The following is a 23,505-nucleotide window of genomic DNA, read 5'->3' on the forward strand; positions in this document are numbered from 1 at the left end:
TCAAATCTAGTATAAGCAGACCAAAACTATTGATTCTTAAGTCTAAGATAAGTCTAGTGGCCAATCAAATGATTAGTAATTAGGTGTCTAACCGCACCTAGGTAAATGACACGTTAGCGGCGACTCCAAATTCAAAATTTTCAAAAATCATATTTTATCACCTCGCGATCTCGAGCCTTGCTTCAGGACGTTGCAACAACCTATATATGTAAGATAATATTTGAACACTATTATGTGTGAGTATTGTACATTTAAAGTGTTCATTTAAATAGCATGAGAATGTTTGTGGGTCCCACCTTCCCTCGGACTAATAGAAATAATTTAACTAATAATTGTTCTTACCTAACTACCAGCCTCATTTTTTTTCTTTTTTTTTCACCATAAGTAACCTTTCGGTGCCTTACATATAGTAGACACAGACGGTGTCAATGCAATCCAAATAGAGAAAAGATGATGCAAACATTTTTCTTTAACTTTTTTTAGAAAACCTAATGGTCCTAGAATTGTTATCATGTTTTGATGTTCTATCATGCATGATTAATGCAATAAGAAAATTTCTAATGATTCTAATGGAAGTCAATATAAAAAAAAAAAAAAAGTAAAAGGTCACATCATTGATCACATGCATGCTTATTTTTTTTCCAAAAAGAAAACAAAAAATGAAATTTCATTTTAACAATTCAATGTTCTTATTGCTATTTTTGCATTATTAGATTACAAACATCTACTTTTATTAATTTGTCTTGACATTGTGCAAATATTTTTTATATAAAAAATCTAAATGCCTTTTTTGATAACTACATTTAATTACTTTCAGACTATATTTAGAATGCTAATACATTTTAAATTTATTAAAATTATATAAATATTTTTCATGAAAAAAAATTATAAGCCATTTCCCCGATGACCCAATTTTAGCTTTGGCCAATGGAAGACAAAAGCCCAAAACGAGCAAAAATAAGCTCTCTCTCTCTCTCTCTCTCTCTCACACACACACACACACACACACACTCACCACATTCTACACCTTTGAAAAAAAAAAAAAAGGACAGCACCTCCTAAACTTAATAATCACAAATTGTCACAATCCTAACAAATATGTTTCCAGCTAATTTGTGCATTAATATTCTATCCTGCCATTTTTTTTAAAAGAAAAATTTTAAGTACTCTTCACGTGTATCCCAACCCCATAAGGAGTGTAATTTTTTTTATCCTCACTTGTGTTTCAGAATGAAAATATTAAGTTTTGACTTCTCTATGTATAACCCAATTTCCTCCCCATAGGCCCAACTATGTGGATCTAAGTGCGGATCCACTTTTGTGTCTGTCCGAAACACATCATCCTTTTCAAATATGCAAAGGGTTGTAAGCATAATAACTTCCAATATCCATGCATCCCTTTTTAATTCTCTTTTTCTTCTTCCTCAAATGTGATGAGGATTGTATTATATTTAAAAAGAGCAATAGAAAGAACACACAGCACCTTTCAGAAATTAGAGTGATCAATTAGAAACTCTGATCCCCATATTGTATGTGATCCGCCAAACTTCACATATACCAACTAATTAAATTAAGAAGAATGAAATCCTGTGGAAGAATCTGCTCTGTTTGGGGGGTCCTCCTCAATATTGCTCTGCTTATAAGTGAAGCCAGGCCTCTTTTATCCCCATTAGGATTTGTTCAAACAAGGAATGCCCAGTTTGTGATGAATGGATCACCTTTCCTCTTCAATGGGTTTAACTCATACTGGATGATGCACGTTGCAGCAGACACTGCCCAAAGGTACAAGGTCTCCAATGTGTTTCGGGACACCGCGGCTGCAGGTCTCACCATTTGCCGGACATGGGCTTTCAGCGACGGAGGCTACCAACCTCTGCAGACATTGCCCGGTGTCTATGATGAACATGTTTTTCAGGTTTCTTGTTTCCCAAATCTCACCATTTTCTAAGATTTTTACTTACTAAAATGCAATTGCCATGAATATGTCTATACATATGATGTTTTCTAAGTTCTTGTTCTAATGTAAGTTCCAACCCTGACATATGTAGAGTATGTTTTTGGTGATCTGGTAATCTGATAGCATTTTTCAGGCACTTGATTTCGTGATTTCGGAGGCACGGAAGTATAGTATCCGATTAATATTGAGTCTAAGCAACAATTACAATGATTTCGGAGGGAGAGCTCAGTATGTCAATTGGGCGAGAAGTGCTGGTGTGCGGATTAATGGTGATGATGACTTCTACACCAATCCAGTTGTTAAGGACTACTACAAGAACCATGTCAAGGTACAAACTAGAGAGCACCCAGATGGGCTAATGTGTTTCTTAAGATTGCTAGCGTTTTGATTTCTAGTTATATTAAATGATGTTTCTTTGAAATTTCTTTTGAAAAATGATTAAAATCATTGTTTTTAATGCTAACAAATTGGGTATGAACATTTAAATTATCATCTCACTAGAGAGTGCTCACCCGGATGAATACAATTACTCGAGTTGCTTACAAAGATGATCCAACCATCATGGCATGGGAGCTAATGAATGAACCTCGTTGTCAAGTTGACCCTTCTGGAGAAATCCTAAATGTGAGTCGCAAAGTCTCAAAACACTTTAGATGCTTGAAAAAAATTATGTTACAAAAGATTTAATTTGTTAGAACAGATTACTTTCATTAATTATTGTATGATACTCAATTATGTTGTAACAGAGATGGGTTCATGAGATGGCATCTCATGTAAAATCTATAGATAGTAAACACTTGTTAGAGATAGGGATGGAAGGTTTTTATGGAGCCTCAATGCCAAGTAGGAAGCGGTACAATCCAGGAGGTAGCCAATTTGGCACAGATTTTATTCGCAATAATCAAATTAAGGAGATCGATTTTACGACAATACACGCATATCCCGATATTTGGTAAGTTCAATCAACATTGATCCTTCATTGATCATTGTTTGGCTTCATAATCATTGATCATTATTAACTTGGATTCATAACTTCACCTCATATATTCAAAAGGATATCCCACCACATGTCATTGATCCACCAAATTTCACTTCATTGTATAAAGGTTTAGTTATAACACTTATTTTTAAAGTTTCATGCTTGAACTAGTTTAAGTTGAAGTTCCTATTTCGAGATCTCACTTAACTTAATATTGAAACTTTCAAAAAAATAATTACCCTTTTTTTGTAAAGGCCTTAAATTTGTATTTGCATTGGATTTGCATAAGATTTAATATAAAATTGTATTGAAATTTGTCCAAATCCATTCAAATCTAAATCCAAAATTTAAAGTTTGTACTCCCAAATGCAGGGTTAGCACAATTCAAAATACCAATATGTATGTTTCATTGAATGATGCTTGGGGGTCTTGACAGGTTATCCGGGCAGAATGATGACTCTCAAATGGCTTTCATGAGGAGGTGGATGTGGAGTCACTTTAAGGACTCTATAACAGCACTGAAGAAGCCATTGGTGTTTGCAGAGTTTGGAAAGTCAAAGAAGGATGCAGGATTCAATATGAGAGGGAGGGACTCCTTCTTGACTGCTACCTATTCCAACATATATAGTTTTGCAAGAAATGGGGGAGCTGTAGGTGGTGGGTTGGTTTGGCAAATCATGGCTGAAGGGATGGAGTCCTACAGAGATGGTTATGAGATCATTCTACCTCAGGATCCATCTACAAGGGCTGTCATTGCTCTGCAGTCTCAAAAAATGAAGTCGCTAGCTTGACACTTAGAGAAAATTCTATGATACATACCCTATAGAAGACCCTTAGATTTTGAAATCAACAATGGCTATTTAAGGAGGGAGATAGTGTTGGACTATATTTGCCTACGCGTATAGAGAAGTGTCTCCATACAAATTTTAAATTCTTATTAAAATATTTACTTTCACTATATTTCTCTAACACTTTGTATTAATCGATGGTGTATGATCTAGAAAGTAGACATAGAAAAAGAATTTAGATCATCTGTAAACATACATAAAAAGTAAATGAACTAGTGACTAACTAATCATTCATGTAAATAATTTAGACCATTTGAAGAGAATTAAACCATATGATATTAGAATTTTAGCTTGGGTTCAGTAATGTGATCATGTGTTGAAATGGGTTTATGAAAGCGATTTATTACCAATGAAACTATGCTAGTTTACTAGGGTTGCAAACAAATTAAGGTATTAACAATTTACTCAAAAGCTCAGCTCAGTAAATGAATCAAAACTCATGAAATGCACCAATAAAACAAACTATCGAGCTAGATCATATACATTTCATCGGCAAACTACCCACTTATTTTTCATGCCCTTAAACCTTTCCACCATACATTTTTTTTAAAACTTTATTAAGAACAATTCACTTATCCCATCGCAGAATATAAAAAACTGCTTCCATGTAGACTCCTACATGAGTCTTTGTTCTTCATTAATAATTATAGAAGTCACTTTTGGGGGAAAGAATGCTTGCACCCTTTTGACCCAAGACATGATTAGCAACTGATTCTAAGTCCTCAAAAATTTATGCTCAAAACTAAACGAAACAAATACATTTTCTTTTATTATTTCCAGTCTCAGCCAACAAAGCTGGTACTGTTCTCAAGAATACACTATTCCGAGGAAAATTTTCAGAATATCAAAAGATTTAGGAGATAAACACAAAACACCAAAATGAATGTCAAATATAAACTCCGCCCCACCCCCAAAAAAACAAAACACTATTGGGGCTTGAAACCGTAGTAAGTTACAACATGACATAGGCTATCATATAACAAAAGATTGCGACGGGACCAGCCACTTCGGTTGATTGACCAAGGCTGAACATACTGAACCAACCGGCAGCTCAACAGACTGAACCGACCAGCAGCTTCAACACATTTTACAGAAACCATCTCTTGGCATGCATTACGTAATGACAAATCTACAGAGCCTGAACAGCTAGTTTTTCTTATGATGCTTTTTTTGTCTTTGCGCAACTAAAATGCTAGTAGAGCACAACCAGTTATAGCAAGTCCAAAAGGGGAGGTTGCCCAGATGATTTCGCTTGGCTGGATTGCGGTGCAGAGGCAGCACCAATATTTCCCTGATTTCCCCTCCCTCTTCCTCTCCCCCTCCCCACAGCAGTCGGTGGAGGTGGAGGTGGAGCAAGCCTCAGTGCAGCCTGATCATTCTTGGAAGATGCAAAGATGGATCCAAGATCCGTCACTTTCTTACTGTTTAAGGTACCAAAAGATGAAATCCCCTGGTTCTGTTTTGAAAACCCAATGGAGTTCTGAGGGTTCAATCCCCCATTATTAAGACTATTCGTATTTGAAGTTGAACTTCCTTGATATTGCCTCGGTTGCTCAAAAGAATTTTGAGTATTAAATGCCCAATTGGCATTGCTGGTGGTTGGGAAGTTAACGCCATTAGGAGTACTCGCATTCAAACTAGACCCGTAATTGTCTGTGAGTGGTCCTATTGTACCACTGTTGGAAGATCTAGAACCACTTACAGCACCACTAGGCCGTGGAGGCCAGTCAGCAAAAGGATCTATATCATCAAAACTTGAAGTGGATGATGCACCTGCGTTTGGAACTTGCTTCTCATTATCCCCTAACCTGGGGGTATCATCCAAAGATGGCCGAGGAGGCCACTCAACATCCACTGGGGGGCATGATAAAGGCGTTCGTTGAGTAGATATAGCCGACACCATGGAAGAATTTGATTGCAGGGAAGTAACTTGAATTGGTTGATTGCCAGGAAAAGGATGAGCAGATGAAATTTTATTTGTAGAAGATCCCTTCACTGTGGGACCCCAATCTTCATCCCAAGCAAAGCTGCTTCTTGTTGCAGAAGAGACAGTCCCACTTGCTTTCTTCAAAGCTTCGGACTGAAGCCCATCAGCTGAAGGGGATCTTTTCACCTCTGGAATTCCAGATTCGGTCAACATGACACCTCGTTTAACTTCTATCCTACTGCAACATCAAGAGACAACATGGATGAAGGCTACCGTCAAGCTGCAGGGAATTTTATTACAGTGCACATGCCGAGGCATGAGAAAATGGTGGGATTTCCAATTGGTGCAACATATGATAGTCAATACCTGAGGATATCCTTAACAAAGAGCATGAATTTTGCAAATTGTTGAACATTCAATTGTTGGGCAAGGAGTAAGGGTATAATTAATGGAAGGACATGATCCGCAGCGAACTCTACTCCATACTGAATAAGACACAATGAGGCAAGAACAATGAGCTGTAATCCCACAAGAATCTATATACTACCAACGAAGGAGAAGTTGGGCGATCTGGCCCTAAACTGCCATGTCAGCAGCATCACTGGTCATCTCAGACCACTTCTATTCCAACAAGTGAATGCAGGGCTATTTTTTACCATAATGCAAAAGGTAACTAGAAAAAGTGGGCCCAACATGTCAGAATAACAGTAGTCGATGGCTAACACCCATGCCGCTGACATGGTGGTTTATTCTCACCAGAAGAGGAGATTAAAGAAACCAGAACTTCAGGACCAGTACTATGGAAGCTATTACCTGCTTGACAATAGAGTATGCAACCCCAAGAGTGCACATGAGTGTAGGTGCAGATCGATCAACGGCAGTACAACGTTGGACTGTTTGCAAGATATCTAGAACAGCATGTTTATCCAGTGCGTGAACCAACTCACTCAAGCATAGCAAAGCGTTCACTCGCACCTGTCAAAAGAAGAGAAAAAAAAATTGAGATAAAGGATTATGGCTGCCTGCACAAATAAAGGTCCATGCCCGTGTTTGCCATTTAAGTCAATTGAGCAGACTGCAATGTTGAACAAAAAAAGAACAAGAAGAAGAGGAATATCAAAACTCGCCTAAAGAAAGATGTTCCACAGCAAAAAATGAAAATCACTAAGCCCATTTCCTAAGTACAGATCTTTTCCTCACTCAAGGATTTCTACATTTATAGTTCATGGAAAAGCTTCCCATCTCATATGGACAGGGAACAACATAAAACCACCATGAAGAAGTGTTCTTAGAAAATGAGGCTGTCTTTGCAGAAGAGTTTGAAAAGCATTCACAAGCTCAAAATCTTCTCTCCTTTTGATAGGTAGGCACTCACTCATTCCCTCTGAACTCTATTGTTGGACAGTTGTTTAAGAAGTGTACGGATATATAAATCTTCTGCATATCGATATCATGTTTCATGATTCCAGATTCATACAAGAATTGTTGGACAAAATACAAAATTTGCCCTGAGCAGAATAGAGGGTCTTAACGCACTGTTAAGCAATCTGTACCTCATCTCAATGGAATTTTGGAAGATGATAAGATTCCCATCTTTTAGCTGCAAATGATACAACTGAACATTCCTTAAACAACCATCAACAAAAGAGACCACAGGGACAGAAAGCAAGTGATGATCCGAAGTGCCTTATCATATATCATCCACAAATAAGACACTGATGAAAATTTACAAATTAAACTTTCTCCACAGTAAACATCCGAAGCTGAACTGAGGTTGCTAAATCCCCTAAATGAGATTGCCGAATCACCTATATGCTATGCTGAGAAACTCGCCACACTTACTTCATTTGGGCTAAGGAATATGGTTAAAGAATCCTTCTTAAGTGCCAAAGTGACTGATAGATATTACCGTAGTTTGGTATCTTACATACTCCCACAATTCCACTATATAAGAAATTTTTAAGCCAATACAGAAGAATGAGTTTTAAATAATCAAAACCACTGGTTAATCACATATTACTGCGATCAAGAAATCCATTCTATTCCTAATGCCCGGTTAATAACATAATTGCATAAGATTAGAAATTTAGAAGATGCAAAACTCATGATTATCTTAATGTGTCCACAACCAGACAATTTAACATAGTTCACTACATAGTACTATGATCAAGAAGCTCATTACACTGCTATACTGCTACTGCATAGGACTGCACCACTGAATTCGATTAGAATAATAGAAAATTTTTAAACTAATAGAAAAAATGTCCATATCTATGCAAAGAGCACAATATTGTCTGGCCCTTCATTAATTTCCAGTGTCATTTATTTTTTCAACAAATTTTCATGACAAGCCAATATGGGACTAAACCATCAGTATTCCTGTTTTCAAGAATCTTAATCGCTTCGAAATTTAAGAGGCAAGAATCCACGAGCACCAAGACATTCCTCACACCCATTTTCCCAATCAATGACTACCACTGAATATCAATATATACAACATGATAGCAGACTACTGAGCTATAAAAGATACCAGAGCTTCCCTAAGAAAATATACACTTGGCCCCATGATCACACCAGTAGCTCTCTTCAAACCATAAACAAAAAATAAAATGCACATAAAACACACGTGCCGCAGTTCAAAAATTAAATAAGATACTCATAGACCGTAGTTCAACTGACATGCACTGCTCATTTACCAGCAACAGAACAACCCATTCGCTATGTAGAACTTTAAGATGGGGGAAAGATGAAGTATGATCACCTGTCATCCAGTATAATGCATTTAAGTTGCAATCCTTCCCATAACATGACGTGTGAGAAAAATTAATGAATAAAGTGGACAGAGGCTCTATGATTGCCATCTGATGGAGATGACAATTTATAAAGGCATCTAGTATGTCGGGGACATCAATGACTATTAAACCTAACAAGATGAAGACAGACGATGCACATGAGCACAAGACTGCTGGGGCTTGGAGTGGGCTGGGCCTGGAATAAGTTATTACTCTACATTCAGGCCTCCAAATACGAGTTAGAGCATAATGAATCGATTACTCAGGCTGGCAGAGGACCATATGGTGTAGGGGTGTGGAAATTTATCAAGGCTAGCTGGGATGACTTCATCCCTTTCTATCAGATTTCAAAGTGGAGAATGGGAATAACATTTGTCTTCAGCATGATGTGTAGAATGACTGGGAGGCCCAAAGTGCTTTATTTCCTGCTATCTACAACTTGGCCCACTCTAAGGAAGCTCTCAACACAAAACAGTCATCACCTTCAAATTTCAAAGCAGGGGATCTTCTGGAACATTCCTTTTTCAGAAACTTGGAAGATTGGAAAATCCCCCATCTTATTAATTTGTATAGCCTTCTCTTCAACTTTCATCACCAAAACATACCCAATCAACCAAAGTGGACCATTGGATTCACATTTGGAGTATAGCCTTCTCTTCAACTTTCATCACCAAAACATACCCAATCAACCAAAGTGGACCATTGGATTCACATTTGGAACACGGCTCCCCCTACAAAGGTAGCTTTTCTTGCTTGGGAGGCAACATATGGTAAGATCTTAACCCTAAATAATTTGCAGAAAAGGGGGCTGACTGTCAACAGGTGCTCCCTTTGCATGGATGATGCAGAAGCAGTTGAGCATATCCTCCTCCATTGCTCCTGGACAAGAAACCTTTGCAATATGGCTCAAACCATGATTTGAGAAAATTGGGCTACTGCCAGCTAGCAGAAGAGGAACTCTGAGCATGGAAAGGGATTCAGACAACCAAGGAGAAGAGAAACGCTTTGTCGCTCATCCCTCTTGCAATTTTCTGGTGTGCTTGGAAAGGAAGAAATAAAAGAGAGTTCAAAAACTCTCCCACGCCACTTAAAACTAGTAAAGAGGATTGGATTACTGCAGTTCCCAGCTGGCATAGTAGGATTGTAATGAATGACCATAATGTAATTTTAGATTTGTGTGACATCCTGCATGAAGAATGACTCTGTAATCTGGGTTGGCACTTGGCATCCCCTTGATGCCCTTTTAATAAAGTCCTTTTACTGATCCAAAAAAGGCCAAACCTTAAATAGTACAGGTTATGGTTAGGCTAAGGCTCTGGGTCAGCCCCAAATCCCGTTAGCAGTAAGGCCTTCTCTCTGGAATTTGTTTTTGAGCCCAACTTTAGGGCTTCAAAATCAAGTGATGGCCTGGTTAGCAGTCAGGCATGGTTAGATCCTTCAAAGACAGAAGGGTTTCATGCTTTCCCTATAAGGCTGATTCACAACTGGTATGGGGAAGGGAAGTCTAGTTATATCTCCTGTGCAGAAATCAGGTAATATACCAAATGGAGCTCATAAATCTCAGCTGGTAGATTGTGAAAAGGGAGAAAACTCGAGTACAACTAGAATGTGAACCACTAATCCTACTGTTTTTAGCTACTGGTTCTAGGTCTTCTTTAGTAGAAGAGAACAGATGTCATGAAGCAGAACAGTCAAAGAAAAAGTATTTGCATGATTGTAGGAGTTCTAATGAGGACCTAGATAACCAGTTCCAAATCAAGATGCTCGTGCAAATGATAGGGAACATTGATGGGGTGAGGGATAAATATATTATTGATGGGAAAAGGCCTGTTAAGGCTGGGGTAAGTAAGGGTTACTCCCATTGAATGGCTGTGCAGGCAGGGGCTGAAATGCATAATCTTTTTAATAGAAACAAAACCAGTTCTCGCACATCAAAGTCTTCAACAAGAAATTCTGAGGAATGTTCATGTATTGCAGGAACTCCAGTTGATGGCAGATTGACTCAGGTGGGAAGGAATGCAAGGAAGTCCATTCTAAGGTAATGAAGAAATGGGATGATGAGTTAATGAGAATGATGCTGATCAAAAATTCCTATTATTTATCAAGAACATCACCCATATAGGACCCTCAAGTGGTATTGGTGGCACATGAGAAATATCACCCAACTAAATCAGACATGGAACATACCTGCCGTTCAAAAGATGGAGTTCATATTTTATTTGGTTTATTTGGAGAGAATTCGGTGTGTCTGGAGTTGTTGGAGGATCCTCTAGTTATCTCTTCTTCTGAATTTGGGAGTAGAGATGGTTCAGCATTGTGGAAGTGTTGATGCTTTTCTGTTTTGTGGGAGATTTTTTCAGAGCAGAATGCACGCATATTCACGAGAAAGAAGATTCTTCGCCTATGCTTTGGGATAGGATCCAGTATTTGGCCTAATTGTGGACTTTTGCTGTTGGTTGCTTCAAAAGATTGTCCTTTTCAGACCTACAGCATGACTGACAGGCAGTGCTGTTTTGATTTTTGCCTCCTTTCATTTTTTTATTTTTGAAGGAGGATTTCTTATGTTCCTTTTTTTATACTTTTCTTTTCTTCAATAAAATCTAGAATTTTTCAATCAAAAAAATATATATTACTTACTCCAGTCCTTGAAAATTTGTTTCCTAGATTTATCGTTCATCGTTCACCAATGTTTGGTATAAAGTTGGCAATGGAAAGAGAATCTGTTTTTGGGAGGATCATTGGATCGGGGGGGCTCCTTTGACTCATGTACCCACGTCTTTTTCAGTTATCTACTCTCCCACGAAACTCTTGTTTCTACTTTCATCCCTTTATGAGAGGGCAGGCATTCTTGAGGTTTTCATCTCGTGAGGAACCTTAATGAGAGACTAACAAGTTGTCATGTAATTTTTTTCTTTTATTTTCTTAATGTTCTTCTTTCCTTTCTTTCTCGTACTCTTTCTTTCTCTTGTAGAACAGTTCTTTGTTTATCAAAAAATATATATTGAAGCTCAAAAATGGTGAATCAGATAGGATTCTGGTGGCTGTCCAATCCTGCAGATCAAGTTGCTTAAAACACAAATGGAAGGTCAGCAGAAGCTAGATAATTTGAAGTGCTTGGTTAATTATGATGTAAGAGATTCAAGGAGAGGTTTTTCAAGTTAAGAAGTGTTAGATTTTTCTTTTATATTTTCCTATGTGTTTTGTTTCTTTTATTTTTCTTTTATATTTTCCTATGTGTTTTGTTTCTTTTTCTTCTTATGAAGACTTCTAGTTTTTTTTATCCTAATAACGTAAAATAATTTGCATAATAGAGGGATAATGGTGGTGAATAGATGCGCTGTTAATTCAAGAGGAAAAAATGAGACTGTACGTCATCCTTTTGTTGAATGCAAATGGTTAAGAAACCTTTGGGACTTTGCCAATTTGGGGGGGAAGGGGGGGTGTCACTCAGCAGGAGCAGATCCAATCTGAGGGTAATTGTGGGCCTGAAGGGAGACAAATGATAGGGCTTTGAAACAACTGTATTCCCGACAGAACTGTTTTCTTGACAGAGGGAAAAAATTGCAATGCTTTTGAAGGAGCAGAAACATATCTTAAAGGAAGGCAGAGAAGAAAGAAAATTTTAGAAAAATTAAATTGATGTGTTGGAATGCTACAGTGCCGAATCCAGGACCTTTGACCAGTGGAGGCAATAATTTGAATCTCAAATTTTTTATTATTTTTAAAAGCAATTATTTTTTTTAAATACAGCCATAAGTCACAACACTAACTTATTCATAATAGTAATCAAAACTTTGAAATAAATTTTATGATAGAAAAATTTTCTCTAAAGTCATCCCAAAATAAATAGGCACATCTCAATATTGTTACTACAAAATATTCAAAAATAATTAGATATATCTCTTAATTGTCCTCAATAAATTTTCATATTTTGTAATCATTTTATAATCAACTCATATTGAATATCTCACTCCCAATATACATGACTAAGAAATCTTTCATCCAACTTCTTCCCTTCAATTACTTACTATCTTTATAATTTTTATTGCAGAAAATGTCATTTTTACAGATAGCATGACAACAAATCGATGATAATTTCACAAGCAAATAAACAAAAAAATAAAAAAATCTCACCTTAGCTCAATTCCTCTCAATTCTAACAATTTAACACTAGTATGTATACCAACAATGTAGTTAAAAGTTAGGCACTTGGACATGAGATGATTGACTAAAGAAAACTTAGCAAAATGAAAGAACCTTTGTTTGTTCAAAACAAAGAACATTATGAAACTTCCAAATATTTGAATTTGATCCATACATATATAAAAAATATAATATATAGCAGGAAAGAACCTAGACTCGATTATGCATCAGAAATGCAATATGCTACTAATTTCACACAACATGACAACATGTTCTACCTCTATTATGCTCCTCCCAAATAACCATGTGTAAGCATTATCCAACCTGTTTATGGTTGTCCCTAGCCACACATTGAAATCTATGCATTCAACAAGCCAGTTTATGCTTGCAAGAAACAACAGTAAAATTAGCAATCCCATTTATTCCCAAAGTTAACAAATTGTTCATTTCCATCATTTTTTTTTTCACATTCCAAAAAGTTTCAAAAGAAGGAAAAAATTTATGGGATGATCGCATGCATGGCTAGCTATTCCATCCTCCAACCAATAAATCAATACTATTGCTCAGTGGTGGTGGTAGATCTAGAGGGCAGCTAACAGGGTCAATTGACCCCCAACGCCTCCACCCCAAAAAAAAAACCTCCAAATTTTTTTGTTGTATGTTAATTAACTTATCATTAGTATTATGATGTTGTCCAACTAACATTTTTGGGTTTATTTAGGTAATTATTTTTTTAATAAGAGTTTATTTAGATAACTCTTGATATTGGGCAGTATCGCAGCACAATAAGAGAATTGTATCCTCTATCCTCTTTCTAAAATTTCTCTAGTTCCTATTTCCAAATTTGAATCTAAAGTCTGGAGTGTGATTAATGTACATGGTACATCCCCTAGGGGGCATCATATACTTCCTAGTGCCTAAAGCTTGAAACCTTCATGTTGAGGAGTTATGTTCAAATCCTTGGAAGGATGGGAACTAGGAAGGAATATGGAATAGGAGATAGGCTACCTCCCATTCTGTAGCTACACATAGTGTGGGCCTCCAATGATAAAAACAAAAATGTATGCAGTGTTCCCCAAGGCCCTAAGGAAAAAACTATCTTCCCCTTATTATACGAAAAAAGATATATATAATAAAAATATCCTACAAAAGATGTTTAAAACATTCTTTCTCTCTGTTGCATTAAATAATAAAGCCCAAATTCTTCATCAAACTTCAGAAATATGATTTTCTTCAGCTTTTCAGTTCACCAAGCTTTCATACTCACACAAATTCTTCTAAAACACACTATTAGATGGGAATAAATTGAAATAACACAAATAAGAAACCAACACATCATAAAAATACTCTCTCAAACATTAGAAAAATCAACGTCAGAGATTGGGTTATAGAAATTGGTTCTAACATTGATAGAGCTAGATTTCAAACATGGGAATAAATTGTAATAGAGCAAATAAGAAACCAACACTTCCTAAAAATACTCTCCCTCAAACATTATAAAAACCAACCTCAAAGATTGGGTTATGGAAATTGGTCCTAATATTGATAGAGCTAGATTTCAATAATAATCTTGCTTCATATGTTAATGTAATTTATCTTCTAACAAATATGTTTTTTTTTCCTGTGCATTTCATCTGTATATACATTCATATCTTTTTTTGGACATAATAACTTCTTTGTAATTAACTTTAGACTTTGAATTTTTTTTTATAGCAAAAGAAGAGATTTCTCTCCCTCTCAAAGACAGGGTTATAGAAATTGGCCCTAACATTGTTAAAGCTAGATTTTAATAACAATCTTGTTTCATATTTTAATGTAATTTATCTTGTAAAAAATAAGTTTTTTTTTTTTTTGTAAATATACATGCATTTCTTGTGTATATGTATTCATATCTTCTTCTTTTTTTTTTCTTTTTTTTTGACAGAATGACTTATTTATGTTGTTAATTCTAGACTTTGATATATATATATATATATCAAAATAAATGATTTCATTTATGGATTAAGAATTTACAAAAAGGAAAATAGGAAACCTCCTTACAAAAATCTGAGACAAACCAGAAAGAAAATATAAAAAATTTTAGTCTTTGAATAAACAATTTCACTGTGATAGAGTATCTCTAAAATATTGAAAAAAAAAATAGTGTTATGTATATAATTCAGATTATTATCACGTGTAATCAAATTAATATTTTAATAAACTTTAAGACTAGAAGTTTTAATACGATGATTATATGGCCTACTCAAAAATAACTAAGTTACCAAATTACAGGAAATGCTATAAATTTTTCATTAGTAAATCCAGTCTCCCCGCAGGGTCCCCCATCCCGTAAGGTCCCACAATTTTAGTACTTGGGACTTCTTCAGCTTCAATCCTTTTAATGGAATGGGAAGGAGAATGAATACATAGACTAACTAATTGTGTAGCTCAAGCCCAGTGGGCCTCCAACAAACTAAAAAAGAAACTTTCACAAAACCTGGATCTGCCACTGATTATTACCGTTAATTCTAATAAGGCATATCAACAAAAAGGTTTAGATATATTCTCAAAAATAAATATGCATACCGCAGCAACTGTCGTCTTAAGAGCTAATCCATGCACACGAGGCAAGATTGCTTGTTTTACTAGCTGCAAGGAAATTAGATCAACAGAAAAATATTGATTGTCAGATCACTTCCATAAAGTGAGTTTATAAGAAAGGCAGTTACAAGTGACAAGTACTCAAATAATTCATAAGATATGATTATAGAGATTCTCCACCAAAATAAGTTTTATAGTTATCGAGGCCAAAATTAAAGCATCAATAACGTCATGAAAGAACCCATGTATGATCTTGTTTAAATTGTTTGGTACAAACTATTGATACATTAAATACCACAAAGCAGCATAATAAAAGCCATTGCTAATATAACTTACAACAGAGTAAACCCTGCATATTAAGAGAAAGCAAAAATAAACAGAAGCCATCACATAAAGTTACGACTTCTGGGAATTCAACTCATGATCCAACCGTCTGTTCAATATCATCAAACTGTTAATTTCCAGTTTTGTGTTTGGAACTGTTACACAGAAAATTCAAATGTAAAGTGTTAAGCTTGATAGACATTGTTGGCCCAACCTAACAGCTTAAGCTTTTAGGTTAAGTGATAATCTAACATAAAGCAAGAATTTTAGCTGAACAAGAATCATGATCTGTGACTTATCAATTCCACAAGGAATATATCAGATTGTGGTAAATGCCTCAATTAATGGGTGCTGCCATAAATGAGGTTTTGACCTAGTAAGGGGTGAGTTTGAGGCATAAGGGTTAATCTTTTGTTGCTAGCATTTCAAGCCACAACAAGAAGATGCTGGAAAATGAAACATTACACTTAGAAGAGCATTGAAGCCAGCATCAAATTGGCCTTATGAGGAGTGGAAGGTGGGGAATCCAGCACCAGATGGAGTGATTAACCTTCCGAGATGTGGAAGGTGGGGAAGCCAGCATCATGCAGTAAACAAATGGTTTTCAACTTTGAAATAAAAAAACTTAGGCCTCTTCAGGGCACAAATGTTTGTGGGTATCCAATTGGAGGCAATCAAGGCGGGTTTCTCGTGAATAGCATTTTGAGCTCAGGAAAGACAAGTGGTTTTAGGCTGGCTCAAAAAACTCCTCATCATATATAGAAGCCCTAACAGGACAAACTAATATCGTGACAATTGCTTAAATGGCCAAATCTGTTGTGCAAGTGAAGGGGATAACGAAATCATGCATCTACCAAATAAGTCAACAATCACACACTAAGCGGAGACCACAAGGTCAATGTAAATTTTTTTTTTTTTTTGGGGGGGGGTGGGGGGCCGCGGCTAAATGCACAATGATGCAGCACAAGTATTGAAAGAATGCCACAAAATGAGATGATCAGTTAAGATACCCTAATATTAGCTCTTATACCTATTTGACGCAGCAAACATGGAGCAAGATCCCACATCAGGCATGTTTTAAGGAGATCATAGCCATATAAGAGTGGCTTATGTCTCAAGATTGATAGGCGCAATGGAAAATTGTGAGGTCCAATTAGCAAAGCAAGCAATAATTTATCAAAGTTGGACCAAGATTGTCACATTTGGTAACAGGGCCACCTCAGGAGTAATGCCATGTGGATGAGCCTCTCTCAAAGGTGTGGGCCATTTAAACAAGTACGTCAAAGATCAGATGGATTTGTCCATTGTCACAATCCCACATCAAACGTGTACTAGGGAGATATTGAAGGTGCCACAAGGTGAATCCTCAACCGGTCAACCCAAAACTTCCACATCTCCAAACAGTTCTCAAGTATATCAGACTTCATGTTCAAACCATAAACCCCATAACACTACAAGCACATCTGCAAAGTATTGCCCAGTCCTTTCTCCTTCCAAAAACAACAAAGGAAACTGCCAAAATATCCTTCCCCGTCTCTGGACAAGTCCAACTCTCTCTAACTAAGCCAAATAACTTATTCCACACCACAGAGATAAATGGGATGCTGTTTCTGAGCTGTTACGACAAAGAACACAGACATCTAGAGAAAGAGCCTTCATCGGTCTCCTACTTCGCAGCAAGTTATTGGTATGGAGTATGGACTCTATTAAGCACAAACAACCAGATAAAAGCCTTGATTTTTGGTGGGATTTTGGCCTTCCCAATGGTATAATAAAGAGGAAAAGAAAATTTTGAGCAGGTCATGAGATAACAAAAGGATTTGCATGAATACACCCTCAAAGAAGACAAGGACCAAGAACAACGATCTGCACCCAAAGAGAGATGGCAATTATTCAACAAAATCAACAAAGAGGAAAGCTCATCCATCTCCCTATCATGCAGAAATCTATGAAAATGAAAATCTCAAGAAGCCAAAGGGCCACCCAAATCAACAACAAGAGAATAAATAATGCTATTCTGCCCTTAGCTCAAATGATAAAGCAGAGGAAAAAAGGTAGACAAAACAACATTCCCCAACCAAAGGTATTTCGGAAAATGAATATGAGAACCCCTTCACAACACATACTTAGTATAGAGAATGAAGAGGGGATAAATTTGAGAGATAGATCTCCATGGGCTCTCCAAAGAACATCTTCTAGATCCCAAATTGGTATCCCAGCTCTTCTCATTCAATGCATACTTACTTCTATGGACTCTATGCCAAAGGGAAGAATCTTCTAGGGAAACCACCCAAGCCATTTAGCCAAGAGAGCAGTGTTCTTAGACACCACATTCACAAAACCCAACCCATCATCCATTTAGCCAAGAGTGCAGTGTTCTTAGACACCAAATTCGCAAGACCCAACCCATCATCCAATTTTCACCTACGCACGACATCCCAGCTCATTAAATAGTCCCTATAACCCCAACCCCCACCCATAGACCATAGAAAGTCTTATAATTTTCTCTAAACCTTACTTGCAATCTCCATTGGAATCTTAAAAAGAGATAAACAACACAACGGGAAGCTAACAAGACAAGCTTGAATAAGGGTAATAATACCCCTCCCCCAAAAAAAACCCCTTCCAACAATCTAGATGCTTGGATACCCTCTGCACAACAGCACAACCAGACACCAAAAGTTTACAAACACAGAACAGAACCCTTCAGTCCTAGGTAGAGAGCAAGGGCCAATCCAACATACCACACCCCGCAGCAAAAGACAGCTCCCTAGCTTACTCAACAAACGCATTAATAGAAAAAAGACACTCTTCCCAATGTTAATCTTAAGCCTAGAAACCCTCTCAAAAATATGGTGAAGACACAAAAAATATTCATAAAAAAGGACTAAGGTCATCTGAAAAGAAAAGCATAACTCAACATAAGCTCACTATTGCTAATCCAAGAGTCCTCACAGTCTTCAATTGGGCTTCCTTTTCCATTTGACCAGAGAGTGGAATCGGGTATCATTCTTGCCTTGGTTTCCTTCCCCTTGATGGTTTTCTCAACATATTCAGGATCACTTGTTCACTGTTCAGTTCTTTTTATGCTGAGCAATATAAGAACCAAGATGCAACTATCTTTAGAGAATGAGCTGAGATTGTACTACCATAGATTAAATGATTCATTCCACACGAATGACCATGTCAAATTAAAAAAGAATTAAAATAAAAATACCAATTAACTTTTTCAAAAAACACTTATACCATTTTCCAATCATCGTGTACAATAAGATTGTTCTTGGAGCACCAAAAAGTGAGTTTAAAAATATAAAAATGAATAATTAAATAAAATAATTACAATCTATTTATATTTTTATTATAATATTTTATAATTTATGTTATTTTTCATTTTTATAATTTTGACCATATCTTTTAATTGAGGTTTGATTCAAGAACATGAGTGCAATTACGTTTCTAACCTGTTTTAGTTTTGGAAATATCAACCACCCATGTCTAGTTCTTCAGTTTTCATTTCTGTTTTTTGTTTTCATTGTTTTTTATGATGATATCAAACAGCACCTGAGTTGATAGTGAAGTGCTACTCAAGTGCCTTGGGCCCTTAACTACAATAGCCCAAGCACCACATTTCAATTGTGAAGAATACCCCAGCCCCACACCACATAGGCTGATTGCTACCACACCTTCACCAACAATTACCATTTTCTTCGTCATTTGAGTTAGATCTAGCACTTCCAATGGCCGAGTTTTCATTAGTGACATCTTCATCTACTGTTCTATTAAAGAAGCACATGCTAACTCCATCAATTCCTTCCAATATTTAGTCACAGGTTGGTTGCTTTTATTAAGAAGGCCGGCTTGCATTTTATTCTTCTCCTTTATCGTCACATTCAACTCAGTAGGCTTTAAAATCTTCTTCTTGTAGTTGACATCATTTGTGACATAGGATGTGTAGGTATCACTGTGGTCATCATGGACAGCACTGTGGTCATTTTCATGCGGGCAACCAAGTAGAATGTGGCATGTGTCCATTGGAATCGATAGAGTTGTGCATCTTCCACCACTTAAGCTGCAATCTCTTCACTTTAGCCTTGGCAACAATATTTTTATAGTTTTTGTTATCAATTATTAAATTACAAAGCTTTCACCTTGCTGTACACCTTGTTCTATTGTGTGTCTTCAGCAACAAGTTATCCTCCATCCAAACCATTCACAACAAGTCCTTTGCTCTTCTTTTGCTACAGATACATTACCCATCTATCTTATCAACTGAATATTCCTTCGAGTAGCAAGAACTAAGTTTTGCTTGACAACCAAAATATTTATCTTGGAAAAGTCCCTATTTAATTACCAAAACTTGACTAAAATACCATCAATAAAAATCCAAGATATCAAACCAATGGAGTTGGATTAAGAACACAAGAACAACAAATAAAACAAGCTATGAGTATTTAAGCAACACAAGCAAGCCAATCCAAGATGGTACAGCAAAATTACAGAACTTCAAAAGAAAACAGCAATACACAGAAGCAAACCCAAGGAAGTGACTTACTTTGGTACTAACTTTATACAGCATGCATGGAAAAAATAACCCATGTGATTCACCATATTAAAAATCTATTAATCAGGAGAAAAAACACTAGATTAGTGGCAAAATGCAATCCTCTCAACGGAAACACACAGTAGAGGATATAGAATTTGGAAGTGCAACTGGGTGAATCCTGGACCCACACTATCACATCTCAAGAAAGTTATAAACAAGCCAGTATTGATAAGCAAATGGAAAGGGAAATTTCCGAACTGTTCTTTTCATTATTTGGACTATAATATATGGGTACAGGACACTCTCTGGGGCCTGGGCATTAACTTTTCTTAGAGAAATGACTATTATTGAATAGAACTGTCCAAGACTTCTCTTGAATACTTAGGCTAAACTAAAATAATAAACCAGCATCTTGGGAATGACAACCTTCCCTAGACCATAAGCATGACACCTTAGATTGTAATTACCCTAATAAATACTGCCGCAACTAGAAAGGTAGATGCTGAACTAATCCAAGAAAATAACCAATGTTTGACTGCCTTCCAGCACTGCAACATTCGGCCATTATTCTGCAAGAGTGGGAGATTGGGTATTGCGAAGGAGGGAGTAGTTTCAATGATATCAAGTATGAATTATTGAAGGCGCTGCCTATGAAGTTTCAAATTGGATGAAGACAGTTAGTACAGTGCTAGGCATGTCGTTCAAGGGCTTTGATGATAGGGCTTTCAAGCTACTGGGTGAAATAGAAAAAAGGAGAAAGGAGAGAGGAGAGAGAGAACTGCTCAAAAAAATAAAAATAATAGGAAAAGATTGCTTAAAAGACTGAAACTTTTTGTTACATATGAAAATAAGCGGGGGAAAAGGTAATGGAGTAGAGAACAAAAGGGTTAAAGGAGGGGATATTGTCCCAAAGCAGATTGTATCTGCCTTAACTATAAGGGAGGAATCCAATGACGCACCTACAGTGGAAGGATCACAAGAAGGGAATAAATTGCCCGCATCTTACTTCTATATCCTCATTATTCAATATCTTCCTAAAGAGCATACATTTTCATTCACAAATTTGTCAACATGAGCTGTAACAAATCCATCGACTTTAGTCAGATATTTCCCGTCTCCATTTATGAGTGCAATCTCCACGCTGCCTTGCACCACATTGCTCATCACCATTACCAGCTATGAAACAAGGACACAGCTTCAAAAGTGTGAAGGTCCTACATAAGGGGAAAAGGACAAAGGCATAAAACAACTAGAAAAAAAAAAGAGTAGAAAAGGAATGGCAAGGGGGAATAACATGACAAAGAAAGCAGTGGTGAAAATTTATTAGATAATTTTGAAGGCCAGTATATGAATTCAAGAAATAAAAAATGAGTTTGATCAATAATGCAGACACAAGGAGCATTTTGTGGGCTTATGATTGCAAGTATCTATATTTGCATGTTAATGGTTCAGCTGGACGAGAGCATGTCGCAATGATCTGCCACTGTGTGCATTCAAGAAACAAAAAATGAGTTCAACCAATAATGCAGACAAAAGGAGCATTTGTTCTCATCTATGGTTTATCTGCAGGATTCTTCTATGGGAGGGTTCTCTGCATCCCACCTATTTAAGGGGGGGTCAAATTATGAGTTAGAATAGTTGCTCAAAGATGTTTATGGACACTGTAAAGAAGAAAAGATGAGTTTTTTAAGGAAAGAATTATTATGTCAGGGAGAAATGGAAGTGTCCATGGGTTTCAGTAAGGATTGAATCAGGAGAGAAATACATGTGTTTTTCCCCAATTGTGTCTCCTACTTCCTGCTCTCTATTCTTCCTTCTACTTCTTCCCCTGCCCCTCATCTATTTCCCTTCCTATTCTCTCCATATACATCAAAATTCAAGATCTAATAAATCAAATAATTCAAAATGACTCTTCAAATTAATGAATTTTTGGCTCCCAAATGTTCAACTGACCAATTAATTCTTATAACATATTCGTTCTTTTTTTTTTTCCAGACAAATAAGCGATCAGTCATTGACGTTTTCCCAGAATTTTCAGTAAACCCCTTTGAAATAAATAGTCTTTTCTATGTAATTTCCAAATGCGAAGTACGCATCTGTATCTTATTGGTAACTGAATACTTGAAGTTCAACGGATCCCTGGTTTTTTTCCTTTTTCTTCTTTCAAAATGACTGAAATAAATGAATTCTTGACACTTATAGCTGTTCTATTCAACTCCCTTGCTTCCACCGGAGGATTTTTCTTTTTACTTTTATTTTTTTGGGTGGGGGAAGGGGGGATAGGTGATTGTATGAATGGGTCAACTAGGCAAACAAGGAATTTAGGTGACAAATATTCAAGCTCTAGTTTTTTTCGCTGTGACCATATGTGCCTATAAAGAAATAGCAAATAGCACAACCAACTTCCTCACATTGAAGTTGGTACTTTTAGCCATTCATATCTATTAGAGCCAAAGGATTCCTTTCAAATTGGGTTGATATACATGGTCAGCACCAATATGACCCAAAAGCTTTGGCCATTAGGCCTTGGGCCCATCCATGGACATAAATAGTTCCTCAAATTCCCTTCTAAAATGAAATTACAGACAAACTAATATTCCCAACAATCTCCTCCTTTGTTGGGAGTCCCAGTCATTGCCCCTCGTACAAAATCCGTTTATGATTTCAAGTGTCACGTGAACCATTAGGAGGCTATACTCAACCTTTGAAATGGGTCTAAAAACAAGGATTCCATTCTTCTACAAGGTTCGCATCGGTAGGATAAATGCTCATCTATAAGATCAACATCCGTGGGAACCACCTCCAACACCACAGGACAGTATCGCAAGATGAGAGTTGCATGTGTGTGCATGATAACTTTTGATTGATTGACGGCTAGAACCATTGATTATAATATAGGACAACGAAGTCCTCGTGCAGGGCCTCAAGATATAGAAGTGACCACCAACATGACCCAATAGCCATCAATTCTTGGGCCCATCAATCTGTGCAAGGCATTCCTCCTTTCAATACAATTCAGCGAGGGATTAATTGCAATTTACAAATGAATATTCCCAGCAATTTCATGATCCGTTTATAAGCAAGGAAAAAAAAATCACTTCAGACCCAATTTTCAACTGGATTTGCTGCAAGGGAAGCCTCAAGATTAGATAGAAGGATAAGACAAAGATACAATGTTCTGACAAACCTTGTCAAATGCATGCATGCTTCTATCTCTACGTAAATACAAAAAATTAAAAATTACAAATTACAAAAACACCACACACACACACACACACATATGTATGCATGGATGGATGGATAAATATTGGAATGTATTATTACACAGGGTGTAAGTGAGTTGAGCCTACTCGCAACGACCTAGGCTCGGCTTACTTTGTAACTCGACATGGCTCAATTCTACTCGAGCTCG

General features: G+C 36.7%; 2 protein-coding genes across 2 annotated transcripts in view; one reads left to right on the forward strand and one right to left on the reverse strand.

Annotated features, from left to right (window-relative positions):
• The first annotated feature begins 1,621 nt into the window (after positions 1-1,621).
• On the forward strand, positions 1,622-3,727 carry LOC131161303 (mannan endo-1,4-beta-mannosidase 5-like). Its single transcript, XM_058116961.1, has 5 exons — positions 1,622-1,915; positions 2,091-2,285; positions 2,459-2,581; positions 2,704-2,909; positions 3,373-3,727. Exons 1-5 carry the CDS (start codon positions 1,706-1,708, stop codon positions 3,725-3,727), a joined length of 1,089 nt encoding a protein of 362 aa, XP_057972944.1. The 5' UTR covers positions 1,622-1,705.
• An 800-nt stretch (positions 3,728-4,527) lies between these two features.
• The window catches only part of LOC131161301 (SCY1-like protein 2 A), a 47,341-nt gene continuing 28,363 nt past the window's right edge, over positions 4,528-23,505 (reverse strand). Inside the window, exons 11-14 of the mRNA XM_058116960.1 lie at positions 15,212-15,274; positions 6,525-6,686; positions 6,078-6,196; positions 4,528-5,949 (exon numbers count right to left, since the gene is read on the reverse strand). Of these exons, the coding sequence (XP_057972943.1) occupies positions 4,995-5,949; positions 6,078-6,196; positions 6,525-6,686; positions 15,212-15,274 (1,299 nt within the window). The 3' untranslated portion in view covers positions 4,528-4,994. The remainder of the gene's footprint in view (positions 5,950-6,077; positions 6,197-6,524; positions 6,687-15,211; positions 15,275-23,505) is intronic.

Source organism: Malania oleifera, chromosome 8 (assembly GCF_029873635.1).
Source record: "Malania oleifera isolate guangnan ecotype guangnan chromosome 8, ASM2987363v1, whole genome shotgun sequence".
Lineage (NCBI taxonomy): Eukaryota > Viridiplantae > Streptophyta > Magnoliopsida > Santalales > Ximeniaceae > Malania > Malania oleifera.

What these genes read in the sequence shown, in the direction of transcription:
- LOC131161303 (XM_058116961.1), top strand. Translation starts at nt 1,706, where the DNA reads ATGAATGGATCACCTTTCCTCTTCAATGGGTTTAACTCATACTGGATG. An exon ending in ACTACAAGAACCATGTCAAG is followed by an intron (nt 2,286 to 2,458) that starts GTACAAACTAGA and finishes TCATCTCACTAG; the next exon opens with AGAGTGCTCACCCGGATGAA. An exon ending in CACGCATATCCCGATATTTG is followed by an intron (nt 2,910 to 3,372) that starts GTAAGTTCAATC and finishes GGGTCTTGACAG; the next exon opens with GTTATCCGGGCAGAATGATG.